The following is a 20,286-nucleotide window of genomic DNA, read 5'->3' as shown; positions in this document are numbered from 1 at the left end:
TGTTGACAGTTGATGGGTTTATTCGCGATGAAAAGGTTGACCTTTTTAAAGCTTCGTTGTGAGTAAAAATTACGCAAGTAAACATAGATGTACACATTAAAATAAACATCAATGAAATTTTTGAACGTGTATCATGCGAAACCAAAAAAAAAAAAAAGAAAACTGTCAAACGATTTCAAAACAACGTGCGCCGTCGGAATCTTTCTGTAAACCAAATGGAACCACGTTTAGTGCGATAGATTCTCCAGAAAATCTGTTTAATTCGCGTGTCCCTTTTAAAAATGCACCTGCTCAAGCAACGCAAGCGTCGCTCGGCGGCCAAAACCGTCTCCGAAAAGTTGCACGAGCAGTTTGCTCCGTCGGCAGTCGGTGGCGATTCCGACAGTGACGAGGGCCCGCAGGTGGCCGACTTTGACGAGAACGACGCGGACATTGAGCGGGCCGTGGGCGCTGGGTTAAGCGAGATTCGAAAGCGCAACGTCAAGCTGCTGGACGCAGTCGACCGGAAGTACCAGGGCCAGGTCGCGTCCAGGAGGGATGTTTTCGAGGAGGAGGAAAGTGAGGAAGATGGCGAGGACGATTCGGATGGAGATACACAGCCGGGGGCGTTTGTAAGGCTAAGGGTTCCCGAGGGAGGCGATGAGCAGAGCGAAGGATCGGAGGGTTCCGGGAGCGACGGAGAGTCGGAGGACGATGATGATGAAGATGACTTCGAGGACCAAGATTTCTCCTTGGGAGACTTTTTGGGAGGTGCCCCGAGCGATTCACAGAAGCTCATTCAAGATGAGAACCGACAAGAAGCGGTTCAGAAGGGAACCTGCGTCCAGAACCAGTTGAAGATGTGGGAACGATTGCTCGAAATGCGCATCAAAATGCAGAGTTGTCTGGTGACGGCCAACGCGTTGCCTCACGAGGACAAGTTTAAAAGTTTCTCAAAGAATGAACAATTTAAGGAAGCTTCCCAGAAAGTCGTTCAAACGGTTGAATCTACGTTGAAGAACCTGCTGGAACTGCAGTCCACCTTAATCGCAAACTTCCCAGAAACGAAAGAACTCTCCAAACCAGGAACAAAGCGACGATTAAAGGACCAGAAATCATCCGGATCGAAGCATTCCCGGCTCACCGAGTACGAGTCCCTCCTCGCGGACAGCTTCACCACGTACAAACCCTACCGGAACGACGTAATCCAGAAGTGGCACGACCGCACAAAAGCCTCCAGCGGAACCAAAAACATCCACCAATCGCTGAGCGTCGTGAAAAAGATCGAAAATGCGCTGCTCACAAAGGACGAGCTCATCCGCAAGACGCAGCTCTTCCGCGGCGGCTACGAGCTGTTTGAGAAACCGGCACCGTCAGCCTCCGCCGCCGAGGAGGGCGTGTCGGCGGAACCCGAGTCCACCTACGACACGGAAATCTTTGACGATTCGGACTTTTATCACGCGCTGCTGCGCGAACTCATCGAGTACAAGTCGAACACGGCGGAAAATCCGGCGCAGATCGGCGCCAAGCTGGCGGAACTGCAGAAGCTGCGCAGCAAGATGAAGAAGCAGGTGGACACGCGCGCGTCCAAGGGCCGGAAGATAAGGTGAGGAATTGGTTTTTTTTCTTCATCTCATTAACACAGGGTGGAAATCTTGGGAAAACCGTGAAAATAATGTTTTGTTTTTTTTTTTTACTTTTCTTATTATAATTATTCTTAATAACTCGAGAAAACCAATTTGTATATTTTTTATTAGTTTCGGTAGAAAAGATACAGAACAACAAAAATAGTGCATCGTTTTACAAATTTCAAGGTGTTCCTATTCAAACTGCAGTCCCGATTCGCCCCAGTTGATGGAAGTTATTAACAGTGAAATTCCTAACAAAACGTGTTGCGCATTTTGATTTCAATGTCGAAAAATAAAACATAAGTCAAAAAAGTTGTGAAGAAAAATGTGCAGGTAATTATGTTACACATGACCAGCATGACAAAGAACTTGACTAGATGTTTGTTGAAATTCTGGCAAATTTTAAATTCGAACGGTGCTTTGTCGTGCCATTTCGACGTGTTCGACGAATGATTTAAGCGAACACAGTCGTGGTGATTATTGCATTCGATCGTAATTTCTCGACTCACGATCGAGATTTCTTGATAGTAAAATTACGACTTACAGTATGTAAAAAAAGTATTTACACCCCTTGGGCACTATGCACATTTTGTGATGAAACATGTAAAAAATTTAAAGTTTGATAGGAACCTAGTTCTACGTTTTGTTCAGAAACTCATGCCAAACATTTTGCTACAAAAAGCTCATGAAAAGATGATTTCTATAAAAAGTTATATAACAAATTCTATTACGAAAATAAAAGGTGCAAAAAAGTTTGTACACCTTTCGAAAAATTAACATAAATAATGTTATTTGTTGACAAATCACCATAAATCCAGTCTCCCAACTCCAAATAGGCATCCTTGACTGATTAAAAGATAATTTGGATTGAATATAAAGTTTACTAACTACTTAGTGTAAAAGTTTAAATAACTCTGAAATTCTATATAAAACTTATCAAAACTTAATTTTGCAAACTTTTAATTCAAATAAATGTCAATATATTACCATAGAATTGCTAAATAAACATTTTGGAGTGGGCATAACACCGTTTTGGGGTATTTGTATCGATAGAATAGATTTTTCGTTGAATTTCGTACCAACCCGGAATTACGTCGTCGGAAAATCCGCCGGCATCCGAACCGGTCCACAATTCTTAAGTTAACCTATGTGGCATCGGAAAGGGCATAAAATTTCCCATCTTTTGATACCCATACATCTAGGTTTTCTATAAAACCCACTTTTTTAAATACCTAGGTAAAAACGTTGTTATGGTTTCGTTTGAGCAACCTGCCAAAAATGTATGGAATTTCGTAATTTTTGTTCTCGTGGATCAAACTTACTTTTTGCCCAGGTATTTAAAAACGTAGGTTTTAAAGAAAACCTAGATGTATGGGTATCAAAAGATCGGAAATTTTATGCCCTTTCCGATTCTACATAGGTTGACTTGTGAATCGTGGACCGGTTCGGATGCCGGCGGATTTTCCGACGACGTAATTCCGGGTTGGTACGAAATTCCAACGAAAATCTATTCTAGCGATACAAATACCCCCAAAACGGTGTTATACCCACTCCAAAATGTTTATTTAGCAATTCTATGGTAATATATTGACATTTATTTGAATTAAAAGTTTGCAAAATTAAATTTAGATAAGTTTTATATAGAATTTCCAGAGTTATATAAACTTTTATACTAAGTAGTTAGTAAACTTAATATTCAACCCAAATTATTTTTTTAATCAGTCAAGGATGCCTATTTGGAGTTGGGAGACTGGATTTATGGTGATTTGTCAACAAATAACATCATTTATGTTAATTTTTCGAAAGGTGTACAAACTTTTTTTGCACCTTTTTTATTTTCGTAATAGTATTTGTTATATAACTTTTTATAGAAATCATCTTTTCATGAGCTTTTTGTAGCAAAATGTTTGGCATGAGTTTCTGAACAAAACGTAGTACTAGGTTCCTGTCAAACTTTAAATTTTTTACATGTTTCATCACAAAATGTGCATAGTGCCCAAGGGGTGTAAATACTTTTTTTACATACTGTACCATTGACAAATCCCGATCTACCATCGACAAATTACGACTTACCATGCTTACCATCGAGAAATTTGTAATACCATTTTTTAAATATTTTTTTATTCAAACGGAATAATTAGAATAAAATTAAAATATTTTTTTTAACGTGAAAAAATTACAAAATTAAGAAAAAAAACTAAATTAATTTCGTTTTTTTTCTTCAAACAGTTTACAAAATTTAAAAATTATCATAAATTTAAAAAATTTAAAAGTTAAAAAAAAAATGCAAATTTAAAACATTTATAAATTCCAAATATTAAAAAAAAACAAAACAATTTTTAAAAAATTAAAAATCTCAGAAATTTAGGAAAAAATAAAAAAATCATATACCTATGTCAAAAAATTCAAAAAAATCTCAAATTAAAAAAAAAAATTTTGTATTTTAAAGAGATTTTTTGAACTTTTTTTGTATATTTTCATATTTCAAAATTTCTGAAAATAATCAAATTTATGATTTTTTATTTTAATCATTTTGTAATCTTTTTTTAAATTTAATTTCTGATTTTAATTTTAATACTTTGATTATCTTCTATCTATAATCAATCTATATATATAAAAATTCGACGGTTTTGTTCGAACGCGAATCAGTTCAATACGGAGCGTCGGATCGAGGTGCTTTTTGTTACGTTGGGTTCGTATAAGCCCAAGGAAGGTTCTTACGCCAAAAAGTGGCAACTTTGGCCACTCTGGAACCGATTCCCGAAAATCTGCAGATTGTATGGGAAAAGCTACGTAAAATCAAATTTTGATCACAGGAGGCTGAATAAGCAAACAAGCATGAAACGTCACGAAACCAAAAAAAGGGCAGGACGAAGTTTGCCGGGAAGAGCTTGTTTGAAATATACAGGGTGTTTGGTTCATGGATGCGGATACTTGGTGGTTCCCTAAAGGACCCCGAAACATGAAAAAAAGTCTTCTACGGCATGGTCGAATTCTCATCCTAAACCGAGTTAAGTAGAATTTACTGTTTTGAGGAGTTTCTACACTAAACTCGATTTATCTCATGATTGTGATCATGAAAAGCTTCGCTTCTGATTTCATGTGAAAGCTGAGTAAATTTCACGATAAAAAATGATTTTTGAAATTTTTTAAACTTTAGTTAAGCCTGCCTACAGAGCCTTTACATTTTTTTCTTGCCCTAGTGTTGTTGGTTTTTTGCATTTATTTTGCGTAAATGGCAGGTAAATGGTTTGTTTTATGTATCAAAACGATGCTCCTAGATCCTCTCTACAATTCTCTCTAAATAACCAGTTCCCGAATTCTTTTCCTAAAGCCGCTATTTTAATTTTATTGGTGAAAAAAATCGAAGCCAGAAAACCTGACATGGAACCTTAATAAATCAAACCGACGCCTGACAGAGCATCGCGCAAAGCATACTTGATCAACGCGCGCGCGGCCGCATGTTTGCTGGAAGGAGGGTGACAGTAAGAAAACAAACCACGTGTGCCCATTGCATTGTGGAAAAAAGTTCGTTTCAGAATTGTTTCATTACCGGAGGTATTTTGTCTCGCGTTCTTTTGGCAAACAGGTTAAAACAAAAGTTAAGGGACGGCTATTTAAGGAAAGAAGGTGTTAATTATTAAAATGAGCTAAAGTGCGGCATAGGGTCTCGTTGAAGGATTTCCACTGTTGTTCAGTGTGCAGATCGTTTACTTTGCTTTTAGAGTTCTACTTTTACATTACAAAAAGGATAAGTTGGATTGTTTCTTGCGTACATAGGACAAAAGCATACATTTCCATCAAGTACCAAATGTTGGCATATCAACACCCTTTTGTTTATTTAAAACTTTTGCAAAGCGTTTTTAATTGAATAGCTCAATCAAGACCTAATTCGGAATGTGATCATAATTTGATAAAAAAAATATCGAAAATTGCAAAATAATAGTACATTAATTTATTTTCTGAGAATTTAAGAATTTAAGAATTTAAGAATTTAAGAATTTAAGAATTTAAGAATTTAAGAATTTAAGAATTTAAGAATTTAAGAATTTAAGAATTTAAGAATTTAAGAATTTAAGAATTTAAGAATTTAAGAATTTAGAATTTAAGAATTTAAGAATTTAAGAATTTAAGAATTTAAGAATTTAAGAATTTAAGAATTTAAGAATTTAAGAATTTAAGAATTTAAGAATTTAAGAATTTAAGAATTTAAGAATTTAAGAATTTAAGAATTTAAGAATTTAAGAATTTAAGAATTTAAGAATTTAAGAATTTAAGAATTCAAGAATTTAAGAATTTAAGAATTTAAGAATTTAAGAATTTAAAATTTAAGAATTTAAGAATTTAAGAATTTAAGAATTTAAGGGGGAGAGTGCGTGTGCCTTGAGCTGTGCGGTTCGTTTTGTTCAGCGGGCGTGATTCGGCTTCATTTTTTAGTGTTTTATGTGCGTTCTGGTTCGGAAAATAGTTAGAAAGTCTTCACGTAGTGCCAGCAGACTTTAATGTGTCGTTCGTTTTGAAAATTTTGCGGTGATGTCGAGGTTTTTCGAAAGTTTTTGCGTTTGTGATTGATATGTTTCGCCATGTTTTTTACATTTCGGGCTCAGAGGTACCGCAGCGAGACATATCACACGAATACCAATGCAGTGATACTGCGCTGTGAGAGAATTTCTGGAGAGGAAGAGAGGAAAACAAAATAAAAGGAAAAAGAGAGGGCAAACAAACCACGATTTGCTTGTTTGGTGTGTTTGTGTGACAACTGCTCGTGTTGAAGAGAGCGAGTGTGTGAGAGGCAGTCAACGTCGATGATACGACGGTCATCGTCACTGCACCGCCGTCATTGATGACTCTCTTGTTCTGGGCTACGGGCAATGCCCGGCTTATGAGAGAGAGCGAGGAGATTGATCGACGAACTGTGGCGCTTGCTGAGGGGAGCGGGAGGATGAGTTTCGTGTGCAGAGGCTGACTGCTGCCCCACCGTTTCCAGGTGGGAGAGCGACGGAAATTTCTGTTGCGCTTGCCGACTGCATTTGGCGGATGCTGCAATGATGTTAGAGTTCGCTGTTCGCTCGCATACTCGACAGTTGGTGCCTGCAAGGACTGGGGTCGGAGAGCAAGAAATTGGGAAGGTTGAGGATCAAGGGGGTTTCGCTTCACCTCAGGTATGCTTTTCCTTTTTCAGATGTTAAGTCAGCAGTTTTCTTCAAGGTGAGTCTGATTATTTTTTGCAATGTATAATTATGACATGTGCACACATGTAAAAATATTAAATAATAATTTTCATAAAATTTTTAAACCCACCAGAAGTGGTGATCCATGTTAGTACTATTTACTAAATATTATTTTCTCTACCAACAGGTAGCGAGTTGTGGCGCTATAACCACGGCAAATAGTGTCCAGGGCATTTGTGGAAATACAATGTCCCATCCCCGAGGGTCCCGGAGCACCAAAACTTCTTAGCATGGTGCTCCCAACGATTTATTGCTTAAACAAACAGGAACGTGAGCGGGGGATCCCCACGTTTCTTCCTCCCCTGTAGATTCAGAATTGTGTTGTTGTTTGAACATTCGTGCTCAAACTCAACCCACTTCAACGAATCATCTTTGCGGTAAACTTTACGCAGTTGGCCTGGCCGCTTTAACTTTTGTGATGTTTCAAAGCAATTTATTGCATTGGGGCACTGCAATTGTTAATAATGACAAGAGGATGCTAGGCGTTAATCAACCTAAGGCATTTTCCAGGATGCCTCGAAAGACTGGCTGCGCTAGGGTTAGATTAGATTAGATTAGATTAAGAATTTAAGAATTTAAGAATTTAAGAATTTAAGAATTTAAGAATTTAAGAATTTAAGAATTTAAGAATTTAAGAATTTAAGAATTTAAGAATTTAAGAATTTAAGAATTTAAGAATTTAAGAATTTAAGAATTTAAGAATTTAAGAATTTAAGAATTTAAGAATTTAAGAATTTAAGAATTTAAATTTTAGAATTTAAGAATTTAAGAATTTAAGAATTTAAGAATTTAAGAATTTAAGAATTTAAGAATTTAAGAATTTAAGAATTTAAGAATTTAAGAATTTAAGAATTTAAGAATTTAAGAATTTAAGAATTTAAGAATTTAAGAATTTAAGAATTTAAGAATTTAAGAATTTAAGAATTTAAGAATTTAAGAATTTAAGAATTTAAGAATTTAAGAATTTAAGAATTTAAGAATTTAAGAATTTAAGAATTTAAGAATTTAAGAATTTAAGAATTTAAGAATTTAAGAATTTAAGAATTTAAGAATTTAAGAATTTAAGAATTTAAGAATTTAAGAATTTAAGAATTTAAGAATTTAAGAATTTAAGAATTTAGTTCTCCGCTTTGTAAGCGGATGATCATAGGTTCGATTCCCATCTGCTCCAACCTTCCATCGGATGGGGAAGTATAACTTCGGTCCCGGCCTTGGTTGTTGTTAGGCCGTGTGGGAATCGTCTCCCTGTTATAAAGATTAACAACACAACAATCCAAGGCTGCTCCGGTGGAATCAATGGCGGCGGTTGGACTCGCAATGCAAAGGTCCTGGAGGGTGACATTGGGTCTGGATGAAGAAATTGGGTCTAATAATCTAATCTAATCTAATCGCACACAAGCGCAGCCAGTCCGAAGAAAGCATCCTGGAAGAACTTGTGGTAAGATTACGCCTCAAGTCCTTTCTTTGATTTGATTTGATGTGTGAACCAACAGGGCCACAAGGATGACCTATGTAGCGGTTGCCTAGAATTACAGTGGCTCAGAATTAAAGGAGCATCTTCAAATTACTGCCGTATGAAGGGCCAAAAGGGGATGGTTGGACGCGAACAAGCAAAATCACTCACGGTGTCCTCAGGGGAGAGAATCAAGTCCTTTCTTGTCAATATTAATGATTACAGTACATCCGAGTTACCCCGAAAATGTATAGCAAAAATTAAAGCGGGTCATACAAAAATGCAGAAATTTGTATGACCCAATCTCACCCTCAGACCCAAACTCTAGCAGGGGTAAATAACACAGGAATACCAAATTTTAGTATTACTTGGAATACAAAATTTTTGGTATTTCCACGCCCATGGAACATCAGATTTTGGCATTCCTGTGGTCTTCCACACACATGATTCTAGTATGATTTCATGGTATTTTACCATTTATTACTGGGCTACCAAGGGCACATTTTTGTCGCTGTAATTTGCAAAAGTAATACCAAAATTTGGTATTTTTATGTCGTTTTTAGTGCAACAGTTGCAATTAGTAAAAAAAACGGAAATGATATCACATGCTCCACATACAACAGCAAAATCTTCTCACCTGATGATTCCATGTTGTTCTCAGTGATATTCTTCACCACATCGAATACATTTGTCTTATCGTTGAAGTTCTGAAGCTTCTGAAAAATAACAAGATTCATTATTGAATGTTATTAAAATGAAATTGGGTTCCAGTCACCAAAAATTTAATAATAAAATCGATTGACTCGTTAATCAAAGTATTTTTTTCATCCCGACTAAGAGACATTTTAATGATTTCATTTTTGTTAAATGGTTTTTTCTTCAAAAAAATCAAAAATCATTTTTAACATTTTTGGTTTTCAAGTCATTTTAGCGCACGTTTTTGACCTTGTCAAAATTGATCAAAATTTTTCCATAGTTTCTGAAGAAATTGATAAAAATCTTTAATACCAAAATAATACAAAAATGTGGTATCCTGATTTAGATTTTTTTATCACAATTTTAAGTCATTTCTTTAGGAGGTTTTCAAAAATCTTTAAAATCAAGTTTGAAACTTTCGTTTTTTTTTTTCAGTATTTGATTTGAGACATCTTTTTAAAGCAAAATTAATGACCACGTCAAAATTGGTCAACATTTTCCCATAGTTTCAGAAGAAATTGATAAAATACGTAAATACCAAAATAATAACAAAATGTGGTTTTCGGATATTGACAAATTCTGCAATTTTGCAATATCAAAACAATACCTTAAAATGGTATGATACCAAATTTTACTCTTGCATGATCCTAAGAAAAAATTTCAGGAAAACGAAAATTTGGTGTTGATAACAAAGAAAGGTATACTAAAGCATTTCCTTTGTTATTTACCCATGCTCGGGATGTCACCCCTGATGACGGTATTTGTTTTTTTTTTGTGAATGTCTGCTCTGATATTCTTCAATGGAGTTTCCCTACAAGGAAACCGAGGAAGATTTATTTTCATTTACCAAAAACATTTCAAATCCAAAAAAAGATTTTAGGAAAAGAATGTTTATTTCGATAAGAATTCATGCATGGTAGTTTATCATGAATAAATTAAATAAATAAACACTTCCTTAAATAAATAAAATAAGCAAGCACTTCCTAAAATATCTAAATCAGTGTTTATTCTACCAAAAGTATTTTAGGTTTCTTAAGAAGTTTTGTTATTCTATGCGTGCATTTTTTTTATTTACTTTAAAACGAATTGCAATGTTTGAAAATGATTGAAAATATCAATTCACGTTTATAAACAAAAATCTTTCATAAAACGATTTTCAACATGTTACGATTAAAGCACAGAGGTAAGAAACCCTTTCTATTAAATTGGCTGATTTTACATTTTTATCAAATTATGATCACATTCCGAATTAGGTCTTGATTGAGCTAGCCGGGGGTAACCGTGGTTGCCGCTCACCCAGTCGGCTTGGGTTCGATCCCAGACGGTCCCGGTGGCATTTTTTGAGACGAGATTTGTCTGACCACGCCTTCCGTCGGATGGGGAAGTAAATGTTGGCCCCGGACTAACCTAAAAAGGTTAGGTCGTTAGCTCAGTCCAGGTGTAGGAGTCGTCTCCCTGGGTCCTGTGGTAGGCAAATTCTTAAATTCTTAAATTCTTAAATTCTTAAATTCTTAAATTCTTAAATTCTTAAATTCTTAAATTCTTAAATTCTTAAATTCTTAAATTCTTAAATTCTTAAATTCTTAAATTCTTAAATTCTTAAATTCTTAAATTCTTAAATTCTTAAATTCTTAAATTCTTAAATTCTTAAATTCTTAAATTCTTAAATTCTTAAATTCTTAAATTCTTAAATTCTTAAATTCTTAAATTCTTAAATTCTTAAATTCTTAAATTCTTAAATTCTTAAATTCTTAAATTCTTAAATTCTTAAATTCTTAAATTCTTAAATTCTTAAATTCTTAAATTCTTAAATTCTTAAATTCTTAAATTCTTAAATTCTTAAATTCTTAAATTCTTAAATTCTTAAATTCTTAAATTCTTAAATTCTTAAATTCTTAAATTCTTAAATTCTTAAATTCTTAAATTCTTAAATTCTTAAACTCTTAAATTCTTAAATTCTTAAATTCTTAAATTCTTAAATTCTTTAATTCTTTAATTCTTAAATTCTTAAATTCTTAAATTCTTAAATTCTTAAATTCTTAAATTCTTAAATTCTTAAATTCTTAAATTCTTAAATTCTTAAATTCTTAAATTCTTAAATTCTTAAATTCTTAAATTCTTAAATTCTTAAATTCTTAAATTCTTAAATTCTTAAATTCTTAAATTCTTAAATTCTTAAATTCTTAAATTCTTAAATTCTTAAATTCTTAAATTCTTAAATTCTTAAATTCTTAAATTCTTAAATTCTTAAATTCTTAAATTCTTAAATTCTTAAATTCTTAAATTCTTAAATTCTTAAATTCTTAAATTCTTAAATTCTTAAATTCTTAAATTCTTAAATTCTTAAATTCTTAAATTCTTAAATTCTTAAATTCTTAAATTCTTAAATTCTTAAATTCTTAAATTCTTAAATTCTTAAATTCTTAAATTCTTAAATTCTTAAATTCTTAAATTCTTAAATTCTTAAATTCTTAAATTCTTAAATTCTTAAATTCTTAAATTCTTAAATTCTTAAATTCTTAAATTCTTAAATTCTTAAATTCTTAAATTCTTAAATTCTTAAATTCTTAAATTCTTAAATTCTTAATTCTTAAATTCTTAAATTCTTAAATTCTTAAATTCTTAAATTCTTAAATTCTTAAATTCTTAAATTCTTAAATTCTTAAATTCTTAAATTCTTAAATTCTTAAATTCTTAAATTCTTAAATTCTTAAATTCTTAAAATCTTAAATTCTTAAATTCTTAAATTCTTAAATTCTTAAATTCTTAAATTCTTAAATTCTAAAATTCTTAAATTCTAAAATTCTTAAATTCTTAAATTCTTAAATTCTTAAATTCTTAAATTCTTAAATTCTTAAATTCTTAAATTCTTAAATTCTTAAATTCTTAAATTCTTAAATTCTTAAATTCTTAAATTCTTAAATTCTTAAATTCTTAAATTCTTAAATTCTTAAATTCTTAAATTCTTAAATTCTTAAATTCTTAAATTCTTAAATTCTTAAATTCTTAAATTCTTAAATTCTTAAATTCTTAAATTCTTAAATTCTTAAATTCTTAAATTCTTAAATTCTTAAATTCTTAAATTCTTAAATTCTTAAATTCTTAAATTCTTAAATTCTTAAATTCTTAAATTCTTAAATTCTTAAATTCTTAAATTCTTAAATTCTTAAATTCTTAAATTCTTAAATTCTTAAATTCTTAAATTCTTGAATTCTTAAATTCTTAAATTCTTAAATTCTTAAATTCTTAAATTCTTAAATTCTTAAATTCTTAAATTCTTAAATTCTTAAATTCTTAAATTCTTAAATTCTTAAATTCTTAAATTCTTAAATTCTTAAATTCTTAAATTCTTAAATTCTTAAATTCTTAAATTCTTAAATTCTTAAATTCTTAAATTCTTAAATTCTTAAATTCTTAAATTCTTAAATTCTTAAATTCTTAAATTCTTAAATTCTTAAATTCTTAAATTCTTAAATTCTTAAATTCTTAAATTCTTAAATTCTTAAATTCTTAAATTCTTAAATTCTTAAATTCTTAAATTCTTAAATTCTTAAATTCTTAAATTCTTAAATTCTTAAATTCTTAAATTCTTAAATTCTTAAATTCTTAAATTCTTAAATTCTTAAATTCTTAAATTCTTAAATTCTTAAATTCTTAAATTCTTAAATTCTTAAATTCTTAAATTCTTAAATTCTTAAATTCTTAAATTCTTAAATTCTTAAATTCTTAAATTCTTAAATTCTTAAATTCTTAAATTCTTAAATTCTTAAATTCTTAAATTCTTAAATTCTTAAATTCTTAAATTCTTAAATTCTTAAATTCTTAAATTCTTAAATTCTTAAATTCTTAAATTCTTAAATTCTTAAATTCTTAAATTCTTAAATTCTTAAATTCTTAAATTCTTAAATTCTTAAATTCTTAAATTCTTAAATTCTTAAATTCTTAAATTCTTAAATTCTTAAATTCTTAAATTCTTAAATTCTTAAATTCTTAAATTCTTAAATTTTAAATTCTTAAATTCTTAAATTCTTAAATTCTTAAATTCTTAAATTCTTAAATTCTTAAATTCTTAAATTCTTAAATTCTTAAATTCTTAAATTCTTAAATTCTTAAATTCTTAAATTCTTAAATTCTTAAATTCTTAAATTCTCAGAAAATAAATTAATGTACTATTATTTTGCAATTTTCGATATTTTTTTTATCAAATTATGATCACATTCCGAATTAGGTCTTGATTGAGCTATTTAATTAAAAACGCTTTGCAAAAGTTTTAAATAAACAAAAGGGTGTTGATATGCCAACATTTGGTACTTGATGGAAATGTATGCTTTTGTCCTATGTACGCAAGAAACAATCCAACTTATCCTTTTTGTAATGTAAAAAAGTAGAACTCTAAAAAAGCAAAGTATTTACTTCCTGCTAACTGAACATTTATTTGCATTGTCAATGGGCTTGTTTTAAATGTTTGGTTTAATCAGCTTAATTATTTATTGTTGTATCACATGTGTGGATCAAACGATCTGCACACTGAACAACAGTGGAAATCCTTCAACGAGACCCTATGCCGCACTTTAGCTCATTTTAATAATTAACACCTTCTTTCCCTTAAATAGCCGTCCCTTAACTTTTGTTTTAACCTGTTTGCCAAAAGAACGCGAGACAAAATACCTCCGGTAATGAAACAATTCTGAAACGAACTTTTTTCCACAATGCAATGGGCACACGTGGTTTGTTTTCTTACTGTCACCCTCCTTCCAGCAAACATGCGGCCGCGCGCGCGTTGATCAAGTATGCTTTGCGCGATGCTCTGTCAGGCGTCGGTTTGATTTATTAAGGTTCCATGTCAGGTTTTCTGGCTTCGATTTTTTTCACCAATAAAATTAAAATAGCGGCTTTAGGAAAAGAATTCGGGAACTGGTTATTTAGAGAGAATTGTAGAGAGGATCTAGGAGCATCGTTTTGATACATAAAACAAACCATTTACCTGCCATTTACGCAAAATAAATGCAAAAAACCAACAACACTAGGGCAAGAAAAAAATGTAAAGGCTCTGTAGGCAGGCTTAACTAAAGTTTAAAAAATTTCAAAAATCATTTTTTATCGTGAAATTTACTCAGCTTTCACATGAAATCAGAAGCGAAGCTTTTCATGATCACAATCATGAGATAAATCGAGTTTAGTGTAGAAACTCCTCAAAACAGTAAATTCTACTTAACTCGGTTTAGGATGAGAATTCGACCATGCCGTAGAAGACTTTTTTTCATGTTTCGGGGTCCTTTAGGGAACCACCAAGTATCCGCATCCATGAACCAAACACCCTGTATTATTATTTATCAATTTCAAAATTTCTTCTTGTTTTGAGTCTTTGGTTTTTATATTTTTATTTTTGAATATAGGTCAGATAATTTAATGATAATTGTTAGATTACTTAATTTAGAGCAAATTGCTTAATCCGTCCTTTAAATTTAATGACATGACAGACATGAAAGGTTGGGGAGCAGCATCTAATTCCAGCGTGCCTCTAATGTTGGCAGGTCAGAACTTTGAGGTTCAATTAAAGTTAGTTAAAAGCGTTTTCAACTGAAATCGAGTAATAAATAGCTCAATAAGTAGTGAGCAAGCAAGTTTCTATCAAAAGTTGCGCAAAATTAGTTGTTTAAATAGTGAAAATCAGAAAATTGGATGGAGTTAGGGGCGAGTGCTTAACCTGTCAAACATACGAAAATCTCCCCTATAACCAGTTAAGTGTTAATAATACACTTTTTTGAATCCGGATCTCATATGTTTTCATGAAAATGATGTCCGTATCAATGCGTTGGATGCGTAATCGAAAGATCTTTTGAACGAGTCCAAAAGATAGATCTCTGACAACCCTATCAAAAGCTATGAGTAAATATATGAAATTAAATTTAAATATAATTTGCAGATCGGACTTTTTTTTATTATTGTGAGGAAAAATACACATTGAAGAGTACTTGCATACATTTTGTAAGAGAGCGTTCTTTTATTACGTAACGCAAAAAAAAATTACTGTTTGAACTGTTTGAAGTCAGATCTTATAAATTCTTAATCCACAAGAAAGGTCGTTTCGGAACATTTCTAAAAATATATAATATGGCAGGTTTTCATGCAAAAAACCACTTCTTTTGCGAATTGTGAACTTTATATGCAGCAGTTTTTTATGCATAACTTTTGATGTGCTTTACTAAATCTTATGAATTTTAATAGGGACTTTTGGGACCCCAAGGCGAATCGAATGAGCCCAATACGGTCAAAATCGGCCAAGCTAGTGACGAGATATTCGAGAGTGCCATACTAAAAATAGGGTAGAGGACCCAGAAATCGCCCACTTTATAGTGGCAATCTAGAAATTTGATGAGAATTTAATGACAATTCATGGTTTTTGGTTCTATTTGTTGTAGAACGTTGATAAACTATTTGATTTTAAGTTTCCACAAGGTTTTTATCATTTACATGTATATTTTTTATAAAACTTTGCGTTGTAATAAAGTGCTCTGAAGAGCCTATTTTCGCCCCCCTAAATCCAATTTTCGCCCACCCTTGGAACCAGTTTTCGCCCACGACAAAAATCAAGATATTAAATGAAATTATGACACAAAGCTAAGCAAATATGGACTCCTATTGATACACAACATGTTCCCGAAGCTCAATTTCATTGATGTGCACATATTATGTCATAAAATAAATTGAAGTTCAAAAAACCCTAGCAGTTTTCTTAACAGATATCCTACTAATTTTGAGGTTGTATATTCTAACTAAAACCAAAACATGTTCTCACTCTCACTAAAAAAATATGATTAAATAAAAATTTGTGATAGAACTCACGTGTCCCTATTCACCCAAGATAAGGACACACAGTTACAATTAGCTCCATGTTGTTGTTGATTTTGTTAGGGGAGCTTTAACCCTATAGGTCATTCGCTCCCGAATTGACTCAATATATAACTTCAAGTACCTCTTAGTAAAAACAATAAAGCACACGTGTAACTATATTTCCATTCTCTGTGTTCTCCTCTGTACCAGTAAACTTTCACTGCATTTGAACTAGGTGTCCCATATCTTAGCTTAATTTAATTTTTGAATTGATGTGTATACCAAAACCCCCTAATGAATGAAAGTAATCAAAATGATTATTTATCCTTTCAAAATAATCTAGAATGCTCCAAATAGCACATTTCGCTGCGATTAGATAAGTTTTTATGGTAAACGAAAACTGGTTCTAGATAAAATCTGAAACACACTACTAGATTTCGCCCTGGACGAAAATTGGATCGCATGTTTTTTCATGACCCCAGAAATCGAACACTTTATTTTATTGAAATAACCTTTAGTAAAGATTTAAAACAGGTAAATCACTAGATTTTCATGAAATTCAGGCATACAGTGAACTAATGAATTATTCATTTACATTATTTTCGGCCAAAATGAGTTGTTTTCCCTCATTAACATTATTACCCGCTGTAGTCTAGATTGACAAAAATATGGCGGCTGCAGTAAGGCTTTTTTTGAAAAGCTTATAAAAACTTTATAAACAATAGAAATTCATTAGGAAAGTTTAAATTAGTACTAGAAATGAATGAATATGTAAACCTGCACAATAAATTCAATCAAAAAATGGTATTATTTTGCTAAATACAGATTAAATCCAGTAGGTGGGCGAAAACTGGAGCAGGGCGAAAACTGGGTCCTCTACCCTAATTGTTTTGTATGGAAATTGTCCACCAGGGGGTAAGGGGGGCGTCTGAGATTTCACAACATTCTGGAAAAACTTTTTTTTTTGTCTCTGGGAAAAAAACTGAATCTGAAAAATTTTAACCTGAATTAATACTACATTTTGTCTTTCTGTTCTTTTTTCAGATATGTCGTGCACAAAAAGTTGGTCAACTTTACCGCACCGGAACCGAGCAACGCGTGGACGGACGACGCGAAAAACGAGCTGTTCATGTCGCTGTTTGGGGGAACGAGCACCGACAACGGCGGCGAGTAACAAACAGGTTTGGCACAATAAATCCGGTTATTTCACAGTTATTTATTTTGCGTCAGTCTCTAGCTTCGAAAATTCACACTTCCTTCTCCTTCCGGTGGACGCTTTCGTCCGGTTGAATAAACGGCACCATTTCGCCGCGCACCAGACTGCCGAAAAACTGTCCAATCGAGATGGTCCCTTTGGTCGAGGCTGCCCCTTCACCGTTCCACGCCATTCCGGTCCGCCAAAACGACCCCCCGCCGGCGTCCGCTCGAGGCGCAATGTAGATTATCGTAATGTTCTCCTTGGCGTACGCTCCGATGTTGTAAATCTCCAAACTGTCCACGTGGGTGTACTGTCCGCGTGCCCACCGGATCAGCCCGTCGAACGGGAAGCGCAATATCATCCGCCGGACCGTCATCAACGCGTACGAGACGCAGTAGATGCCGAACCGAAGCGTGGCTAAGACCGCGTAGTACACGAGAATGGTGGGAAACAGGAACAGGAGCACGGCGAAGGTCAGCGTTGCGAGGAAGAGCTGCCGGTTCATGTACTCGTGCGATTCAACGCGATCGCGCAGAACGTTGCGCTTCTTGCCCAGCACGATCCGGCACAGCGCCCGGATGCCACCGATTTCGATGCGGTACAAGCTGCAAGAGGATGAAAAGATTAGCACAGGTTGACTTTTGAGTGATCAATTGGGTCTTACACGGCCGCGTAGATGTAGAAGCAGTGCGCGTGCAAGCTGATCAAAATGATCAAATCGGACAGCATGGCCAGCTGGAAGGAGAACCCGAGCAGACCCAGCACGGACAGTGGAATGAACAGAAAGTGAATCGCGGGCGACACGATGATCAGGAACGTCCACCAGAGATCCACGTGGTACAGGAAGCAGCTCAGGAAGAAATTGTTCAACGGGACGTTGAGCTTCAGCCCAATCGGGCTTCCCCGCAGAGTTTGCAACAATTCCCGAAGGTAGTTGATGACCAGCTCAGCCGACTCCATGAAGTATGCTCCCGGGTTGCCAAAGTACAGCACCGCCGATAGGACCATCACGCCGAAGCCAATGTCGAACAAGAGTGCCCATTTGGCTCTGAGAACAAAAACTTTTAAATATTCAACCTTCTCTTCAAAACCAAAATCTCACCCCTCAAACCCCTTCCTCCTCACGCTGGCTACCCACTCGGAAAAGTGAAAGTACAAGGCCGTCTTCTTGAGCAGCACGCGCAACAGCACCAGCAGCGGCCACGCCACCATTCGCACCGTTCCCGTAACCGGACTCGCAGCCGCCCACCCGAGCGCATCCTGCAGCGCCGAGTTCCGCGCCGGCTTGGCCGATTTTATCAACCGCGCCAAATGCAGCAAATCGTTCTCCCCGCCATCTCCCTCCTCCACCGTTCGGTTCTCGGCCAAATTCGAAAAGCCTCGCTCGTCGTAGATTATCAAAATCTTGTCCAACGTCTCAATCGTTACGCCCTTCACCTTGGTCGTGACGTGCTTGATGCGGCCACCCCGGTCCGAAACCGACAGCCGCAGAAAGTTCTCCTCCTGAAGCAGCGCGTCCCGGTCGCGATCCGTGGCCGCCCCCTCCTGGAAGCGCCGGTAGTCGGACTCGCTGCAAATTTCCCCAATCAGGTATGTTCCCGGGAGCAGCCGGCGGTCCAGCACCACGAACCGGATTTCGTCCCGCTGCACCTCGATTACGCCGTACAGCTGGCAGAAGGTGCAGTGCTCGACCAGCTTCGAGGACAGGTAGATCTTTACGTTCATTTTGGAGTCATCGGAAATTTTTGCGAGCTGGAGAAAATTCGTCGGTAAACAGACTAAAACAAAAACAAACTTCAGGTGGAATTTTTTTTTGCTTCTTATACGCTAACCGAAGATTGTCAATTTTTAAGTTTGAATTTGGCAAAATGGTCACACTCAAAATCAGAATGACTAACGAGAAACTAAAAAATCTGAAACAAAAAATCGTTTACGCATTCCGTTTCAAACGCAACAACTGATTCCGTGTACGTACCGGTTGTTGCGTTTGAAACAGAATATGAAACGTATACGTAAACGTTTCGAATTGAATTACGTTTCAGAATTCCGATTGAGTAAACTGGGTAGATGGATTTTCTGGCATCTTCTCACGGTCATTGGAAATGGTCGTGGATAGACGGGATAGACCTATAGGGGTTCCCAATTGGGTACTAAAGCCCCATTCAATTTTTATGTACAACGGTAAAAAACACGATTAAAACCATTTCTGATCACTTTTTTTCATTTTAATGCAAATTTTTTTTTTTGGCAAGACAACATTTTTTCGATGGATCAACTATGGTCTCCTTGGAACGAACTGTCAAGTAGGAGCTTTTCTGTCAAGAAGGACCGCGAGGCTAATTTTTTAAAATTGATTTAAAAATCCATTTTAAACTCTTTGTGGTCGTACAAAGGGTCATTGTACTCAGAATAATAAGCTTTATCGCTGTAAACTATAATATCAGCAATCTAAGCTTCATTTTAGGACCCAATTGGGCGGCACTAGAGTTTCAGTTCCAAGATGGCGGCGAAACTCGTGCGGAACTAACGCGAGTTTCTTCAAAGAAACACTTTGACAGCTTTGAGTGCGGCACTCAGTGCACTGTAACTGAAAATCGCACTTTGCTGAGTTCGTTATCGCACTTTTTCATACGATTTTTTCAATTCGACTGCGATTACACAAAAAAGTGTATTCGTAGTTGAACTGAAAAAATCGTATGGGAGGTGCAAAACGAACTCAGCAAAGTGCGATTTTCAGTTACAGTGTGCGGAACTAACAATCAAACGAACGTACCAATACGACAGTACACCCCTGGGTGCTGAAAAGCCAGAATGCGTAACGTGATTTCCGAATGGTCCCCACTGCTCTTCACTAATACAACTGCACTACATCTGTAAACATAAACAAAGTAGAAGGCTTTGTTCAAGCTCAAGCGTGACATATTTTTTGCTGATGAAGAGACTCGTTTTAAAACATTTAGGATCTGATGATATTAAAGTTTTCGCTGAAAAAATAAGTTCTTCGTGCTTTTTTTGTTCGTAGACTAAACGATGAGCTGCCAAAAGAGGCCTTTTTTGTTTTCCACGTGACGGCAAATTGCGTCAGAATTACTGATAATTCGTCGTAAACAATTCGTAAAGATAGGTTTTGCGTGACACATAGCGCTTATTGAAATGTAAGCGACGAATCATGACAATCTCGATTTCATCTCTTTTCTTAAGATTTGTTGACTTTGAATACCTCAAAAGCTTGACGCCCTCGACTTTTTTCGGGGGGATGGCAACCCT

General features: G+C 34.4%; 2 protein-coding genes across 2 annotated transcripts; one reads left to right on the top strand and one right to left on the bottom strand.

Annotated features, from left to right (window-relative positions):
• The first annotated feature begins 151 nt into the window (after window positions 1-151).
• On the top strand, window positions 152-17,036 carry LOC6037484 (protein Aatf). The gene is made up of 2 exons (XM_001847342.2): window positions 152-1,585; window positions 16,866-17,036. Exons 1-2 carry the CDS (start codon window positions 282-284, stop codon window positions 16,993-16,995), a joined length of 1,434 nt encoding a protein of 477 aa, XP_001847394.2. The 5' UTR covers window positions 152-281; the 3' UTR covers window positions 16,996-17,036.
• On the bottom strand, window positions 17,020-18,826 carry LOC6037483. Its single transcript, XM_038266258.1, has 3 exons — window positions 18,122-18,826; window positions 17,684-18,067; window positions 17,020-17,624 (listed from the first exon to the last, which is right to left on the bottom strand). The coding sequence occupies exons 1-3, from the start codon at window positions 18,742-18,744 to the stop codon at window positions 17,069-17,071; spliced, it is 1,563 nt and encodes a 520-aa protein (XP_038122186.1). The 5' UTR covers window positions 18,745-18,826; the 3' UTR covers window positions 17,020-17,068.
• Between the last annotated feature and the right edge of the window lie 1,460 nt (window positions 18,827-20,286).

Source organism: Culex quinquefasciatus, chromosome 1 (assembly GCF_015732765.1).
Source record: "Culex quinquefasciatus strain JHB chromosome 1, VPISU_Cqui_1.0_pri_paternal, whole genome shotgun sequence".
Taxonomy (NCBI): Eukaryota; Metazoa; Arthropoda; class Insecta; order Diptera; family Culicidae; genus Culex; species Culex quinquefasciatus.
This window is presented reverse-complemented; position numbering and strand designations above follow the sequence as displayed.